The sequence below is a fragment of the Ylistrum balloti genome, unplaced genomic scaffold (genome assembly GCF_031769215.1).
Source record: "Ylistrum balloti isolate Yb309-2 unplaced genomic scaffold, AGI_CSIRO_Ybal_v1 Utg370350, whole genome shotgun sequence".
NCBI classification, from domain to species: domain Eukaryota; kingdom Metazoa; phylum Mollusca; class Bivalvia; order Pectinida; family Pectinidae; genus Ylistrum; species Ylistrum balloti.
The window spans coordinates 85,229-103,993 of NW_026782250.1; the positions used below are offsets into that span (position 1 = coordinate 85,229).

The window sequence follows — 18,765 nt, forward strand, 5'->3', positions numbered from 1 at the left end:
TGTAGTTTTAAAGCTGCCAGACAAAAGACACAATGCTGATGTACTTTGATATTTAGGCAACTTTTATTTGTATATGAAATGAGAACAACTCTTTTATTCCATAGACTTGCATGTAGTTTTTATAGTTCAAGTCACAGTTTAACAAAAACTTGATTGATCTCTTCCTTAAATGATCCTCTTTTTACTTTCCAGCATCTTTACGGCGACATGAAAATGGCATCCGACCTGGATTGGAGGTAGGCTTATTGAGTTTTTTTTATACTGTAAAATGAGATGTCTTCATGGGACTTGAATTCTGTGGTATTTCAGATATATATATATATATATATATGGCCATTGTAACACAATTGACAAAGGAAGACAATTTTTAACTTGTGTTTTGTTGGAGCCTGGAACTTATGATTCATGGCACCATATCACCAAGACAGAAAATTCCACTCTGCCTAGCCATCATACCACCATGATATCCCCAAAAAGGATGTTTGGAAATTGTATAACAGACAGCTCAAAATTCTCAACATGATCGTTGTGGCAAATTGTCTAATTACGAGATAAGAACACCTGCAAAATCTATACATACATGGATACAAATTGTACTAATAACACACCTACTATTTTGTTGGGACTTGATAGGAGTGGCAAAATACACTTGTACCAAAATTTTATATCAATTTGTAAATATCATAGCGAGGTCATATAAATTCATATGTTGTGCATGCCATAATTCAAAAAAATAATATGAATTTTATTCAAAGCCGTTGCTAAGCCAAGAAGAGGATCAACCGGAATATACTATGCAAACGTTTTTCAACAAAAAGAAAAATCGACCGGCATCTTCAATCTCAGAGGTGTTGGAAGAAATGGAGAGACAGCGTAGAAGTAGAGGTAAGAATTTAAATGTCAGAACACATTGCAGTGGTTTTCTTACGGTAGCAGGAAACAGTTACTGATAATTTGCTTTTTTTCTGAAATTATTGGTCATGTTTCAGATATACAGATATAGCAGTTTGGTTATGAAAAATACATCATTATATGAATATATATTTATTAACTACATAACAATTACATTAATAGTGGAGAGATAAAATTTGTGTGAATCAAATCTGCTTTCGGACATGTGATTGCTATGGTTACCAACTGAAAAAATGATAAAAAAGCAAAAATACTGCTAATTCCACCCTAACACTACAACTTTATAGATGAAATTTATTTCTGAACACTTGTCTTAAAATCAACAACACTGTCATTGTAACTAACTACTTACATTTCAACAAATTCCAACTCGGAAGTCCTTCACAACATGACCACATCTAAACACTTTGAAAATTTCACTTCCTGTTTTTGGTGTGTAGACACAGATTTGAGACTTTCCGAATAGCAATCTCCAACACAAAGCTAAAATATTATTCTGAAAAAATGAAACCCAACATTGTCCACTTCAACAGGACAAGACCAATGTTAGCAAAGTTTTAATTTTTTTTTAATTGTAATTAAAACCTTTATAATTGAGTAATCTAATGAACAAAACAATCACCCGTGGCCACACCAAAAACTGTGTACTGCTACCTATTGACTGCATTTATATCTTTTGTTAATATAGTCAAACTTGTCTTAAAGTCCACCATTCTATAAAGGCCATTTTTCCGGTTGTGTATTTCATACAGTTCATAATAATTGGACCTCTATGTAAAGGCCACTTGCCTATAAATGTGATTTTTCTCAGAGCCTACCACTCCTGTTGCATGCATGTTCCTCTTTATACTACCTCACTTTGGATTTGATTTGAGCCTCTGCTCATGTGAGCATGACTTTGGGATTTCCCCCAAATCATCACATACCGAAGTCATCAAAATACCAAGTAGTTCCCTGATTGTCCCTCAGGGTTGAATGGGATGTAGGAACACTGGTTAGTTGATTGTAACTATTAACATATCCAGGTTTTGATATTTCAGGGTGATATCACTATAACAGTGCATAGCAATGGCTCCAGTGACAGTGGACACTGTCTTCATATGACTCTTGCTCTTACAAGGACAGAAAATCTAAAACAAATTCAAATTTATTGTCTTAATATTGTGATTTTTGAACTCCCAAATACTGTCCGTTTTAGAGTGCAATGTTATATATTGTCCATTTTTAAATAGACTTCATGTAGGTAATATCCATTTCAGACCCAGATACAGGCCGAGGGGTAGGAGAAAGCCCGCAGGAAGAGGACCCTCCTGACTTGGATGTACCAGGGAGAAACCCTGTCGAAAAGGTATTTATCTCCTACACTTGGTCTATTGCTTATACCACCAAAGATCTTTGTTACATGACTGAGATAATCCCTCTTCACAGATTGGCCAAGAGGTCTCCAACAGGTTTTGATAAAATGCAATCTTAATCTGAAAGTGAAGACATCCTGTACAAGAGTTTATCATCATTAATTGATAACCTTGCCAAAAAAATATTTAAAAACGTTTGTGGTAAAAACTTATCTTTAGTTAAAATATGGACATCTTGAATGATATATTATGTAACAAAGCAGTTGAAAACTTTTTAGTTCATCATGCCTCATCCGTCATCATGCTCCGCCCGCTGTGCGTCGTATGATGTGCTCAGTTGTGGCAAACCTTTTACAATTTTGCAAAACACTTTTATTTTCTTTCCAAATCCCTTCCCCTGCCCCCATATTTAAAAAAAAGATTAAATAAAGATAGTTAAAATGAGAGATGTTTACTGAGAATGTTTAAATACAAATTTGCAGATTGACGACCAAGATGTGGAAGGAAGAGATACGGGAAGTGATCCTCTACTGATGGACGAGCCAGTCGCAAATCACACAGCTGACAGTGGATATGAAGCAGAATCACGCCCGCTTACCAATACACCTTCACCCCCCTCCCCACAAAAGTCTTATTTGGACGAATCCATTACCTCTCCACCTTCACCCAAATCATACCTGTATGAGCTGGCTGGCTTTAACGGCAGTGAAGCTCCAAACTGTGCCTCAACGCCACGTAAAAGTTCCACAGATAGTCCGGAGGTCATTACGTAGATGTTGAAAATGAGCTACACCTATAATCTATACCTGAACATGTAGCATGTTTGTTGGAGGCTACGAAAAGTGTTCAAGTGATACATATTCCAAAGATGTGTATAATGTTGACAGGCTAGATATTTTTTATCAGAAGATAATTAATGAAAACTGTTAATTTATTGACAAATGAAATATTTTACTTTGATGAAGAAAAAATAAGATTGCATATAAACACATTATGGGTGAAGATAGGTATGTCATATGTGCGCAACCGTTTCCTAAGCATTATTTACTGTTTTCATATACATATTTATTTGTGCAATACGATGCATTCCACAAATGTTGTGGCACAAGAAAACGATCTGTTTATATGTTCGAGAGGTGGGAAGGACAGATTTCTGGAGAGTCCTCTTCTGATGGAATCTACTGGATCTGTTTATATGTTCGAGAGGTGGGAAGGACAGATTTCTGGAGAGTCCTCTTCTGATGGAATCTACTTACTGATATTCATTTCTAAGTGATTCTAATATTTCTTTTTAAGTAAGTTTGTTTCCCTTTGTTGGAAAACAGCATGTGAGTTTTACGATCTAAAGTAATAAAAAGTGATAGTTGCACAATTTTGCATCTTGTCAGCTGAAATGACCACAATTAAAGGTGATTAATTTTATGTTTTGATCAGCTTAAGCTGCAGATCTTAGATAGTGGAGACAGGAGAATTGTATTGAAAAATTTGTATTTGTGACAGTATAAAACTCCAGTCTCGTGTATGGATGGAACCATGTTTTATGAGAAGCAGAAATAAACAGTATGTAAGTCTAGTGTATATGAGGAAGACTGGTACATAGATGATAAATATGTACATTTTGGTGAGTGAATTTAGTTCTTGTGCTGTTCACTTCAGCCGTAAAGACTTCAAGAAAGGAGAAAAAGACTATAAAAGATATTGTTCATGGCACAGATTTCCTAGTGATGGCCAATATTTCAGATGTTCTATAATCTTATTAAGTTATTATAGAAATTTGAACCACAGGTAAAATGTTTTGTTGTAGCAACCTCTTCCATTCTTCAACCTTTGCTGTGATTGACTGTAATAGCTTCAATAGAATCCTGAAGATTCCGGAGATGGAGCTGACGATAGACTTGAATTACAATATGGCTCTTTTCTTTTCATCCCATGTTCACTGTCATAGTACTATGGTATATTGAATCTTACCATCTTGACATCCGTTTCCTTATCAGGTAATTTGTATGATATGAGAAGCCATTCTCTCATCATATTCAGATCACAGTTGTGAGACTGTTTTCTCTCCACCCCGTCACCCCCACCCCCACCCACACCCACACCCACACACACCCCTCCTAAATGCACAAGAGCACAGATCAAATTCATTCACCATTTTCTATTATTGACTCACATTCCGTTTTGATTGATATTTACTTCACAAACAATCATTAGCTCATCATTTTCTTTTTTTTTTTAGACATTATAAAGAACACAAATAAAACATAGTCAAATTCATTGTGTGTCCACTTCATGATGGTAACTTGATCGTTGGAAGTCCCCCGTTCGGTCTTCAGACCCAGACACAAGTTTTACACAAATATACAATTAACTGCTGTAATTTGTTGTTTTCTGTTTTATTGGAAAGTTACATTCATTTTTATTTTCCACTTGTCAAGGACTTGTCTCCAATATAAACAGATTTCAATTTTGTAAGTGAAACCAATTAGAACTTTTTGGATGAAATGCCTTATAATTCATAAAGTTCGGGAAATATTACTGAATAGTGTTAATCAGTGGCTCTATGTGTTATTAGTTCCCCATATATTCCTGATGACTTCAAATAATGGTATCAACAAAATTGTGTGTCAATGTTACATCCTGGTAATTATCATTTCATGTTGTATCATTTTTATCTCCGATATTAAGATTTGACGTACACACTCTTTACTGTTGATGTCTTTTTGTGACAGCAGTTTCTCATGGCATTTATTTGTTATTTACATATTTAAATTCAGAAAGATCTTGTTTGAAAACCGTACATATTAAAGAAATCGGGTAGCGATTTTTTTCGCCGTTGTTCCTTGTAAATGCCATTGCTTTTACGTTCTTTGACCTATGTAATGCTTGTCAGTACTGCATCTGTGGCTTCCGACCTATTTTCCCCCGAGAGTTGTAAAATGTATGTGAACGATGCCTTACATCTATCTTTTTCTCACACACCTACCTCTTTTAGTGCACTTACAAACCTGAACCGTTTACGATAATTGCCCCTTATTGTGTCTCTGATGAGATTTCATGTCTCATGGTAAACTGCCACTTCTCCACTTTACACTCCCATGTCGCCTGAATTGTAAATATTCTGGTTTATCTCGTATACTTTTCTTTCTTCTCTACAGATCTGTTATTTTTTTTTTGTAATTTTCTTTGTATGATGAGACAAATTTGATTCTATTTAACTATTTCTGTTAAATATCATATTAGACAGATGCCATTGTTTTTAACTCTGTTAACGCTCACCTTAGACCGATTCTATTGTATTTTCTATTGATGTAGAAAGATATTTCTGGAATGTTCCAGTTACTTACCATGACTAATTTCAAAACGAATCCCAGGAACCATGATGCTATGTTTTTTAATGATGTTTGAAATTGAATTGGCAGACTTTACATGAGAAAAGTATTGATAGCCTACAAATTATTGTATGGTAAATGCAGAAATCACTTCTTAGGATTTTTGGAGAGTTTAAACACAAAACAAATATTTTCATGGTTGTGTGTTTTGTCATTAAAATTGATGAATTACCAATTGGTTTGGGTGTAATTTATCATTCACAAGTAGAAAAAGTCCATGATGTAGCTTATAATTAGCTTGAATGGATACCAAGGGAAGTACAGTTTTTCTCATGGAGGTTTCCTAAAAGGTCGTAATGTTGTTAATATGCTTTTTATGTGTGTTGCTGTTTGTGGTGCGTGGTAAATTATGAGGCCAAGCCTTTTTGTAATGTACAGTAAATGTCGGACCCATCAATTATCAAATTGTAATTAGTATGACATGTTGGTCTATGAAATTAAAGACTTAATTGATCACCTGGAACTGCAAATTAAAAAACACCGACACCAGAACTGACACATTTTTTTTTTAATAGATGTCTTATAAGATACTGTTATTTTATACAATATCTACATTTTACAATTACATAAAATCAAATGTTTGGATACTTTGATAAGTTTTCGAAATGTGAGCGAAAAGGTTGTTTGAGAAGAAAAACAGTTAAAAAAATTATGTTTTCAGTGTCAGTGTAAATCTAGGCTATCGGTGATGGTCCTTCAGTGGAATGCTTAATGTAATGTATTAAAATTTTAGCAGTGCCTCTTGTGATTTTATACACCAGAAGTATAAAAAAAATTTGATATAGTTCCCAGCCAAGAGACTGCCAACAAAATAGTTTCAAATATTGTTTGTTTATTTACATATGTTTACAATATCTCAAAATCAAAATATCTTTCGGGTTTTTTTTGTCTTTTTTTTTTTTTTCTTTTCACTGCTGGAAAAAATCAAATATTTAATTAATGTTTGCTTGTCAACAGTATATAGTCATGCTGACAGACAGTGCTGGTGTTGAATTTACGGCACAATGGCAGCACTCTGGCATATTAAATTTGGACATTTTTTTCCAAATGATATTTGTTTTAAAAGAACATTTTCTTATGACAATTCTGATTGGTTGCATGGTTATTTTATCATTTGATGACTAAATACATATTTACCTGCAGAAATGATCATTTCATAAACAACTTATCTTTGGGACAGAAAATTAATTGCATGGTTTAAATAAGTTCACACTGGAAACATGGTAGGCATCTATTTGGAAACGTGTAATTAAGAAAATGTCAAATATTAAGCATGTGTTGATATTTTTATTGTTGATAAAGTACAGATGTACAGTACAATGCCAACACAGTCCTAAAACAAGATTTGTTTCATTTTTAAAGTGTTGACGTCCTTGGTAATCTTTTTTTTTTATTTTATCCCTATTTATTTTTCAATATAATGACTAGTATGTATAAATGATCTGACCCCCTTGTCTATGTGTTGGTGTGTACTACACTGCAGTGAGATGTAAAACATCCCAGTGTCTGTGACCTATATATATATATACAGAAATAATCTATGCCAGTTTTGTTCAACTATGTATGTTTCAATCGTTGTAGAAGTTTTCTATTGATGTAATAAAAATGTAAAAATCCTCAAAAATTCTTTTTTTCCCTCTCTTTATGTCTGAGAAAAACAAAAAGTTACTGATATGTCAATGGAACCTTAATTCCAGTTCCATTAGACTACGGGAAACAGAAGGAAAATCTACACATAAACTCCTGAAAAAGTACAGGGCCAATAAGACCATGTGTTCTGGAGGATGAAGCATCTTCTGCTTATTGTGGATATCAGCAATGTTAATAGTGGTCAACCCAAGCAATCAATGTCAGGCTCCCAATCAAGGAGCAAACAACAACGGTGTCACTAGACAAAATAAGGACCCCAAGTCACTCATTAAAACCTGATATGTTACAATGTGCTGCCCTTGTCTTCTCTCTTAGAAAATCAAAGCATATAAGAATATATAGGTCAGTATAAATTTTCTTATCTCCAGCTTTCGAAAATCAATTCTCTAAACTTTTAACAGCAATCAGTAGCTCCTAACTTCTGCATACATCTACACCCTAGGCAAGTGTGATTGTGTATAAATTTGTATTTACTTGTGTGTACATTTGTATTTTACTAGTTGTGTATACATTTTGATTTATTTTTAAGACTCAAAAAATCAAATAAATATCAAATTTTCTCAAAAAATCCATTTCAATATTTTAGAATTCTTTCATTTTGAACGACTTCATTCAAATTTCTTATTTGTTTATATCGACGATTTGTATTTTTGAGGGGTGAAAATTTGAACGCAGCACTCAAGCGTATCCGGACCGGGTACGGTGTACTCCGATGGTCGATGATAAACAAGAAAACATGGCGTTCAATGTTGTGAAAGTGGAAATCGTGATTTTACTGTGGAAATTCGTCGATGCAATATATGTGTTAAGATTTGCGTTCCCTTGAATATAAATAAAAATTACTTCAGTTTTTCCCTCTCGTGAGTATCACCCCTTGTCAAACGAACCATGGGTCGAAAATTCCTGCCAAATCCCTGTGATTAGAATAATGTTAATGACGGACTACTCGAAACCTCTCTGATCACACAGAGTTACTGCCCTTAGTGCTAGATTTTCAAATTGAAAATTACGAAGCTTTGTACTACTTTATTTTGAAAGGATTCGTTATGTGTTTTTGGAGAAAAGGGGTGTATGAACACACCACCGCTGGTTAGCTAGGATTTCTTTGTTGGATCTGTACAAAGATAGTCTCCAAACCCTCATGCTGATATCCAAGAGTTACTTCCCTTCGTTTCACTCTCTTGGATGGCATAGCGATAAACGTCTAGCTCTCTGTGAAACGTCTCGGGTAAAACCGCACAAATTCGAAAAATCGGAATATACTATACCATCATGATGCGATATAAAAAGTAGAAGAAATTAACATGAATGGATAAAAAGATCTGAGCACGGATTATCCATTACTGTATTCAATGTTAGACAACTCTTTCGATGAGTAAGCACATGAAAGACTGAAACTTTTCTACATTTGTAGTAATGTTTATTTAAATGTCAGGTTTTAGAAAGTCGGTTAAAAGTAAAAAAAAATCAATATGTTATTGTCTTTCTTATTTAGGCGTCAGATTATGTTATAGATAATATTTCATTTTCACATAATATTTCAAGTACAACTATCCGTACGTGTATAAAAGTGCAAGTTATTACTTTGGAATTAATTAAATTCATTACATATATGTCCTCTTTCCCTGTTAAATATGATCGTCATACACCCTTGGAGATTTTTTTTCCACATTAACTTTCGATATCCCGATGTGACCAAAGTTTCAGAAGGTGAGTGCTGCTACTGACACGTGTGCAACCCCACCACAATACCCACACCTACAAACCCGCTGAGAAATAGGCAAGACTTACAAAACCGATGTACGTTCGTGTCGGGATGGCGTCGGCCAACCTGTAGTGTATACGGTCCGTGTACCGATTCCTATCAGTTTGTGTCAATAAGTCGGACATCTCGTGCTGACACAGCCTGTATCGTCAAGATCGACCCCTGCTACAGCCGCAGTTAAAAACAGATTTTCCCTCGTTATACTACTAACTCGTAAACATTGGGGTAATTACGCCTGATTCACAGGCAAATGAAATTCATTCTCTCACTTTCTGTCTTCTTTAAGAGAATCATTTTGTGGTCAGCGTAGTCAAACGTGAAATTAACCCACGCGCTAATCTCACAAGTAATTCTGTTCGTTCTTGTGAAAAAGATGCACATAATTCACACTAGATTGCAAACGCCTTGGTAATTTATATCATTGTGGAGCTTAAAAATATAAAAACAGAAAAGATACCAAGCATTTTGGTTTAAAATAAAAGTTACCGTTAGATATATATTGTTGTTGTTGTCATAACTGCATGCTTATCCTTGTATAGAGTACGGAACTGTGATAGCTCTATGAAGATCCAGAATGCGCGGTCGATCCTTACACGAGCCGGGGCGGTTTACGTTTCTCGGCAATTCTCATGACGTTACGGATTGTCATATGCTATTGTGGTTGTTCCCAACGCAGCCTATTTATTTGATTAGCCCTGGATAAATTGCGATGGGCCTTCTGCATTTTGCTCAGTAATGTAGTCACCAGCTGTTATAAGGAGAAACCTGCCTATTAAATCAGAGCCAGTCTTAAAAGTAGGAGACTCTAATAAGAGAGAATATTGAAAATACAATTTTATAATTTGTAATATATTATTATCACCACAAACACTGACAACGCTTAGGTAGACTGTGACCGAATTCCACCCATGATAAAATTTACATCACTGATGATTCGGATACAAATTTTGAAATTTCATGATTCTTTATTTAAAAAACGACAACAGAAGGGGGCACAATATACATCTCTGGGGAACTCCAGCAGTAATAGCTCCTTAAAACGGATTGAGCTCAATGTTGTAAGATAGTCGAGAATCTTGTTTTACATTGTGTAATATACAGTTATCGAACGCCGGAGGAAATGTCACTTTCTGGGGTTGATAGTCATCGTATTTACCTAAAAACATGTCGATAACTGTTTTATTATGACATATCCTAAGTATTTTCAATTGACAAAATGATTTCCTGTCATTTGAGAGCGGTTAGCTATAAAACCTTTCATATCAAAGTCCACACTAAAAAACTGATATGATTTTGAACTTAATGGATAATCAAATATCGCTGAAAATTCAAGAAATTTAGTAGGAAATACAAGTACATAATGGTGTACAACACCAGTTCATTTACCCTTCTCGCCTCAACATCAAATTTCAACAATCTATCCGCTTCAGCACTCGGTATATTTTTACAATCGGTTGGGTTGATTTTTTTAAACGTTTTTTTCCCAATATATTACCTAAAACGTTCACTGCTATATCTGTTGCCTTTCTCGTGATTTGTTTTATGTTTTACTTCCAACAATAATGCGGGAGGGGGTTTTAGAATGACTTAACTGGATAACCCTTCTTGTTACAACGTTACTACCAAAATTCCATCAATGTTCTACTGTCCCTGGTTGTAGGTGACATCCCTGGGGTAGTGTGTGAGGTTAGTGATTTAAGGGCACTCCCCGACTCTTCTATGGTCCCGTCCCATCGACTGCTTTCCATTCGGAATACCTGTTTGTGGACATATTCTTTCCGTGAAGGTGAAGTACACGAAGTCTCCTAGCTGGGCCTCTTACATAAGACGTGTCCTTCCACATAGTACTTGAAAGCATATTCAGGACTATACTATGACAAGTCACAAGTTGCTTGGAAGGGACACAGAATGCAGGTCTACAAAGTACCAGCCCCTCTCTGACTGTAGGGTTCAGGTGTTCCCGGGGTAATAACAGTGGTACCATCTACTTGCTTATCCTGTCTCTTGTGATGGGCCTCTTAGTTGCAACATTGTGCATGGACAGAAAGTCCCCCATCATATTCCGGTGGTAATATATCATATTCTGCTGTAGACAACCGAATCATTACCCAACTTGTCTTCATCATAAGTCTCCTATTTCAAACACTACTTCTCTAATGGCCAATATCAAAGATTTCAAGGGGCCTGGGGAAAAGAGGCTGAATTCCCCTGTATATCACACTCACCTGCGGGGACTGTTTTGGTGAAGGAACGTATAGCCCTGGTCTGGTATCATGTAGAGTTTTTAAACCGTCTGGTGCAGACTGGGTATCCGAAACACCGTGACAAGTATAATGTTAAGGAAGTTGCTTAACACGGTATAAAAGATCTGTGAGAGATCTAGTGAAATCATGTTTAGGATGTTTTTGCCAAAATATCTTCCATTCTAATAATCCGTGCACCTGCGTCATTTCGTAACGGGTGGTGTGCACTCATGCATGCTTTGTCTATTGTTCTTAGTCAACCGAAGTACGAATTGAGTTGTTCTCCGGATTTGTTAGAGGTATAAGAAGATTGCGGTTTACAAACAAACAATTCATATTCATTAACGACAGCATAAATAGACAGAACACAGGTCGCAGTAGAAAACATGTGATGCTGATGAAAACAGTGTGGGGGGTGGGGCTACACATTTGCTATCTTGTCCGTGCCATACTACAGGTTTTCCTTGTTTCCCTCATCAAATTCAAATATAGGTCATTGTGACCTACATTTTCACCTTTGACCTACACCAAAGAAAAACTTTGTCCTGTCCCTATCTGCTACAGTAATATCTGTGGGAACTTAATACTTAGAATATTAGTTCACCTTGGTGACATGGCGTGTCGCATATCAAAAGTAGGTCACGTTGACCTATATATCTACATTTGACTTACATAAAGAAATTGCCTGGGCTGTCACTGGAACTTCATACTTTGGATATGGGTTCACCCTAATTATGCGACGTGTAGCAATTCAAAGTAGGTCAGTCTGACCTAAATTTTGACCTTTGTCATATACCAAAGAAAAAAATGGATAGGCTTAATCTCCTATACTCCTAGTCACTGGAACTTCAAACGTGGTCTATGGGCTCACTTTAATGAGACGATGTGTCATTAGGTGACTGATTTACTGAATCATCCTGCTACTCATCCTACGGGTTGTTGCAATTTTACCACTTTTCAATTTTCCGATTTTTTTTCACCTTGCACATCATTCTCTTTTCTTTCTTTGAAACAAATGATACATTTTTGTTTGTTAGTTTGCTTTGGTTTTCTTTTAAAGATCAATTACATTAAACACAAGACACATCCATTTAAACGTACTCCAACATATCATCATCATCAGCAGCAGCAGCAGCAGCATCTTTTGTTTTTCCTTTTTCTTTCTAACGGAGATATTATAATTGTCGTGACGACAGAGGAAAACACTATCTGAGAGACGCGAACATTCAGGCTTCTGACACGTCAAACGTTCTCTAACCATGAATCACGATTTCGCTTGGGTGTTTCTTTGGTGAGATCACTCGGGTTTTTCAAATATCTTTTTTATTTGTTTGATTGTTTTTTAAATATAAATTCAATTTTGTTGTGTATTGCGAATAAAAAAACATAGAGCCACGGAATTTATTCACGCTAATTTGAGTATTGAGCCGGTTTAACGGCTAAAGGGAGATAACTTGAACTAAATTTGATGTTCTAAGTTAATATATTGTATTTAGTGGGTTTTTTAAGCTACGGTTAATATAAGTACGTATGTTGACGCACATCAGAAAAAATCTTTATGAAGGCCTTTTATCATGTCCCTGTGATAGGCACGTGGTAATGAGCTACGCTAATTTTGACTTTCCGAAGTAATAGACCTTTGTTATCGCTTAGTTATGTAATGAACACATTTATGAGCCCTGGGTTATGTTACTAATGTCCATTTACAACAATTAGATGAGTTTCAGTCTCTGCGAAATTACAAATGTACGTTTGCCTTTAGGTTAAAATCACGAGTTTCCTGGCTCAAGCACCTGTATTACGGTAACAACTCCAACATGATTGTGATATTATACTGGCAAGACTCTTATTTTTTCTAGTTATTTAGACAATGATGACGTGTCTTTAAAATCGCTGACACTCCAAAGCTATGCCGTCTTCAGAGTTATAAAAGATCCGGAGTAATGGTGTTATTTTCATACCAGAACCTGATCACCAGGAACCCACGTCACTTAGATGTATGACACACTCCAGCACGAGAAGCGGATTCTGCAGACAAATTCTGTTTATCACGGACGTTACATACATTCCAACATTGTTTTGTTGTCTGGTCTGAGTTAGTATATAATTATCCACGCACGGCGCTATTGATGACAAGCATTTATTCCTATCCTCAACCCCCTCCCCCTCTCCCCTACAACCTTTCGTCTACACCCCTAGAGGCGCTTCACCTGCTGAAAAGTGTTTCTCTTCCCCTTTCCCATCCCACCGCTCGACTTCATCCCCAGACAGTAGTAACCGGTTACAACATAAACCATTTCCTTGTGATTGACGGCCTGATATGATAAGATTCCTTATCATCCAGCGTAGTCTCTGTACAACCAAACTATATATAATACGGAGGATTTTTTTTATCCAACAGTGTGTGTGTGTGTTATATCCTTCTTGCTTCTCATTCGTTGTCGTTCTTGTTGTTCATTAAATGTCGTTGTTGCTGTTGCAGCTGCTGCTGAGGTTGTTGTTGGTCCGAGGCTTGTTATTGTTGTTGTTGCTGCTGGAGCTACTGTAGTTTGTTGGTCCGAGGCGTGTTGTTGGGACCCTATTGGAGGCGATTTGTAATGTCGTATTATATATCGTCGTAATTATATCCATTCGCAAGACTCTTTACCTTAATTGCCTTAAATAGCACACAATGGACCTTCCGCATGATGATCAGTCAGGTAGCTTCCAGCAATTACAATAAACTACAACCTCAAAATGGCACTCTTTGTGTCAAATTGTGAAAATGGAGAAAAAGTGTTCGAAAATTTGATATGATATATTAATTGAGTATTATAATGCTTTCTTTAAAATAATGTAAGTTATGGGAAGAAGTATGTAGATATCAACACATGTTACTTGGGTGTACATATGGTGTTTTCTCAAGAAATTCTTGTTATTAGATTCTATAATATATCAACGTATACATATTTATAGAACTGTTTTCTGCAATGTATTGTGAGGGTATTAGGTAATGATAATCCCCAAGGCTTTAAGTTTTAATAATATAGTGAATACCAAACAAGCCCTCCCTACACCCTAGGTCGCCAGAGACACCTATGATTAAATCCGTTATGTGTACAGCAAATACCAACAAACCTGTTGTGCTAGAAAGGATTATTGAATAGTAAACAATACTAATCAGTGATGTTTATCTTTATCGAGTCGCCAATTTATGACACCCTGGCCACTTGAACTATGTGGACTCTATATAAAACTTGAAGGGTTTGAGCTTTTGAAAATTCCACTGTGTGTTTGTAGGTCAAAAGACAGACACGTGTCCAGGCTTAAACGAAAATTCTCTTACTCGAATTTTTCAAACCATTGTGACAAGTAGAATAGCCTTTTCATGAAAATTTGAGAGAAAAAAGAAGATGAAAATAAAAATGATAGTGATTCAAGTCTGAAATCTTAGAGAGTGTTTTGTTACAACTATTACATGTATTTTACCATTGTCCACAAGATCATTACTTTAATATGAGAAAGCATTTCTAGCTTATTTTTTGTTACATAAAAGTTTTAATTTGCTGGAGAGAAAAAAAATCTGTAAATTTAAGATTTGATAAAGAATTTAGGTTTAGGTGAAGACAAGAAATCTGTATAAATGTCTAAAAATAACTTGTTTTTGATTGATGTAGATTCTTACATATCTACACATAAACAGATAAGCTGATTTATGTCTATTCTAATTAAGTCTTACTCCGTTAACCATCCAATAGGCTCTAGCCTGATCTATGAATGAATGATAACACATATCCGCATTCCAAAAGCACGCGCATGACGTAATGCATATTCCGAATTGCTATATATATTTGTGAATAATATATGTAGAACTTAAGATTTTTTTTAAATCGCTGACATACAAATCATAGTTAATAGATGGTGCAGTCAGACTTCTGATAACTCCCCTCTCCACCGAATTTACCAGGTTTGTCGAACAAAGCCTCCTACGCCTGCGGGTGATTCATAATACACACGGAATGCAACTTTCGTGTGTAAGTACATCGTTGTGATTTATCGATAGATTTGTTGGCGATACAATCACGCTCTCGCACGGGAGAGAAAGAAAGATCAGGAAAAATTACTGTTGTGCACAAGTCCCGACCCTTCGCCTGACCTGAACAAAAGTGATGCGTGCCATTCTCTCTCTCTTTTTCTGTGCCCCCGCGGATGTGTAAGTTAGTCACGCCGTTGCTCAGTTGATGTGTGACACTGGGCTAATATGAAAGCGATATCGGTGCGCTGAACTATATTTAGTTAGCGTAAGTGTGTAGACGAGAGCCGGTGTTTGGTTGTGTATGTAATATGCACCATGTCTATTTGAAATGATATTCGTCATTTTTATCCAATGTCAACATAACCTACCTTTGGAGTTTACCGCGAGGATTTAAATCAACACGACCCTGTGGAAAATCAATTCTGGATAAATGATAGTGAAATTTAAAAATATGTTCGGACGTGAAATGAAAATTCTATTTTTTCTTTCTTTGTGTTGTGTGCTTGTTCGTATGCAGGAAAATGATTGTCCGACAAAATGTGTGTGTTTTCGGACGACAGTGAGATGTATGTTTCTACAACTGGACACAATTCCGTCTCCTCTACCTTCGGATACAACAGTTTTGTAAGTATACCTATGAGAAACCTTTAATACATATACGATGTCGGACCCCCTTTAATACCTTTTCGGTACTTGAATGAAAGAAAAATTTAATAAAAGAATTTTTATAGGGCCTTTATCAGTACACATTCTATAGAACAGTAACGACCTTTTGGCGAATAAATCCCCGCTAAGAAGCCAGACAGATAACTACAGGAGGGTTACCGTGCTCCAACTATCAGTCAACTCATCTACATATTTCAACTCGCGGGAGCTTGAATAAGTCAGGATTTTACCGTCGTTAAGTTACTTTTTTCTGAATACCGTCTACCTTATCATTAAGCATGAAATATGTGTAGGATAAAAATCATTGAGAGACTTGTCAAAATTATAGAGTTCAAGTAACACATGTTAAATGGTTTGGGTTGGAAAAACAGCTGTATTTTGTCACAAACCACTCTCTTTGCCAAGCACCGACAATGTTTGTAGCTACGAAAACACATTGGAGGTTGTGGGATTTCGTAGGCATTAAAAAGTGATTTTGTTAATCATTGCTAATGTCTTAAAGATGAGTCGGGTCTTCCAAGGTACTTCTGTTTATTTATATTAACGGCAACGTACAAGGTTGTCTCGTGAAAAAAATAGCTGACTAGGGCACTTCTTCGTGCGGTTAAGACTATTATCACAACCTATAATTGTATACTATTTACTGTCAAACAAAATATGTATAATTGTCATTTCGATATATGATGAGTCTATTGTCCATGAGACGTGAAACAATAAGACAGTCACCTGCACACTGTAAACTTTGGCAGGTACAGAAGCTGATAGTGGGCGGTGAGGTGGGATGGTATTTGTCAAAGTAGATGAAACAGATGATTGTTTTACATGAATGATATTAATAAAGGTATAGAGAGATGATTAGGAGATCAGAAATTTGTCTAGGACTGTTGAAACGGAGAAATAAGAGATCAGATAAGTTTAACAACTAAACGTATTTATAACCCATTAAAGATTACCACACGTACATAGCATATGACTAGATCTTGATCTACACGGATTTAAACGATACAGTCTGTATATATACCAGTCCTTAGACAGGGATCGTGTTTTTACATTTACTGTATAAACAGACTTATAAAATGTTGTATGATTTTGGTTAATTTTATAAAATGGTAGAGATTTGTCAAGACGTTGTGATGTTTTATGTGTGTGTGGCTCTACATGAAATCAAACGAAAAGAAAGAAAAATAGCAACCACAGAAATACCGAAAGAAATACAAACTAGATTGAAGAAAGAAAGAAAGGAAGGACTTTTGGTTGAGAGAGGAGTACATAGGGAGAAAGAAAGAATTTCTGGTTTAGAGATGAGTTTGTGAGGAGATGGGGCGTTGGATCAAAAGTTGAAGATCACATCCGGTGGTACAGTTGAGAATGTGGGTAAAATATTTCATGACGTGTTGGGAAGGAAATCGAACGTTGAACTTGTATCAAGTTGAATGAAACCTTTTTTTGTCCTAACGAACGTTTACACCATAATACAGGACACCGTGCAAACCATACGGATTACTCATCCACTTACATTTCAAGTGAATGATTAATGTTTTGTGTAGCACCAGTTGCCGATAGCTGAATTTTTGTGTAACAAAGGACCCCGTTATACATTCTTCTCTTTCGGATGAGAAATAGTGGGCGGGATATGTCCCTTAGGCTGGTCAAGTGTCATTGGTCAAAGATCGACTTAAGGGACTTTTGCTTGACTGTGCGGTCATACAAATAAAACTCATCCAAACCCATATAGAAAGTTTACAATCTAAATTTTCTGTATCATTTTGATAAAAGGTATTATATTTCATGCCAATTTAAAATACATTTGTAAAAGTAATTGACCAAGAAATTGACAAGGCAAGACTTCATTACTTCATGTTTTTTGTGAAATTGTGACTTCATTGTATGAAATCTACACCCAGTGTGCAATTTCAATTTCATTTTCATTTCAAAAGCCATTTATTTTTTAAGTTTGGTATTGGGAACATTTTATAAACGGAGAAATAAGATGGTGATTTTACATTACAATAACTCAAGCAAGTTCAGAGTTCTGTGTATTTTATATCACCTTCTCGGCATGGTATATAGACCTACTTGCGTGACTCCCGGGAATCCTTTTACTCGATACGCTGTAATTGTAACACTCACACTTCTATAGCATACCTGTCTACATGTACATGTTGTTACAGGTAACGTATACAGGTGTGTTGTACAGGTGAGATGGGATGTACATGTGATAAGTAAAGTGAATTTACCTGACATATATTGCTGTCTATCATTGATAAGTACATTTACTGAGAGTAAATAAAGAATTTGACAAAAATGATCCCGACAAACTTTTGAGGCACAGATCTTTATACATTCTATTCAAACGTCAGTGTAGTTGTGGTTCGGGTTCGAATACACATTTCAGAAGAATAGGAAATAGAAAATAAGATTAAAAAGGTATGATATATCAGTATGATGTATATATATTTTCGACCTTAGTGGACATAGGATTATAGTGCAGCCGAAAAAGTTGGTCGATTCCATACCATCTCGTGCACTACATACGTCAGTGCTAGTACGCTCCACACTCTAATCTTCTACTGGTTGTGTTATAAGATGAAGGTGACCTTGTAGTCATGAAAACGTCACACTCTAATCTTCTTCTGGTTGTGTTAAAAGATGAAGGTGACCGTGTAGTCATTGAAACATCACACTCCAATCTTCTACCGGTTGTGTTATAAGATGAAGGTGACCGTGTAGTCATCGAAACGTCACACACTAATCTTCTACTGGTTGTGTT

General features: G+C 35.9%; 2 protein-coding genes across 4 annotated transcripts in view; both read left to right on the forward strand.

Moving 5' to 3' along the window:
- The window catches only part of LOC132553773 (axotactin-like), an 88,079-nt gene extending 80,799 nt beyond the window's left edge, over positions 1–7,280 (forward strand). For all 3 annotated transcript variants that reach the window (XM_060218047.1, XM_060218048.1, XM_060218049.1), the window contains 4 exons: positions 193–236; positions 756–885; positions 2,172–2,260; positions 2,750–7,280. In XM_060218047.1, coding sequence (XP_060074030.1) covers positions 193–236; positions 756–885; positions 2,172–2,260; positions 2,750–3,040 — 554 coding nt within the window. In that variant the 3' untranslated portion in view covers positions 3,041–7,280. The remainder of the gene's footprint in view (positions 1–192; positions 237–755; positions 886–2,171; positions 2,261–2,749) is intronic.
- An 8,105-nt stretch (positions 7,281–15,385) lies between these two features.
- The window catches only part of LOC132553770 (peroxidasin homolog), a 43,110-nt gene continuing 39,730 nt past the window's right edge, over positions 15,386–18,765 (forward strand). Inside the window, exon 1 of the mRNA XM_060218043.1 lies at positions 15,386–15,953. Within this exon, the coding sequence (XP_060074026.1) occupies positions 15,760–15,953 (194 nt within the window). The 5' untranslated portion in view covers positions 15,386–15,759. The remainder of the gene's footprint in view (positions 15,954–18,765) is intronic.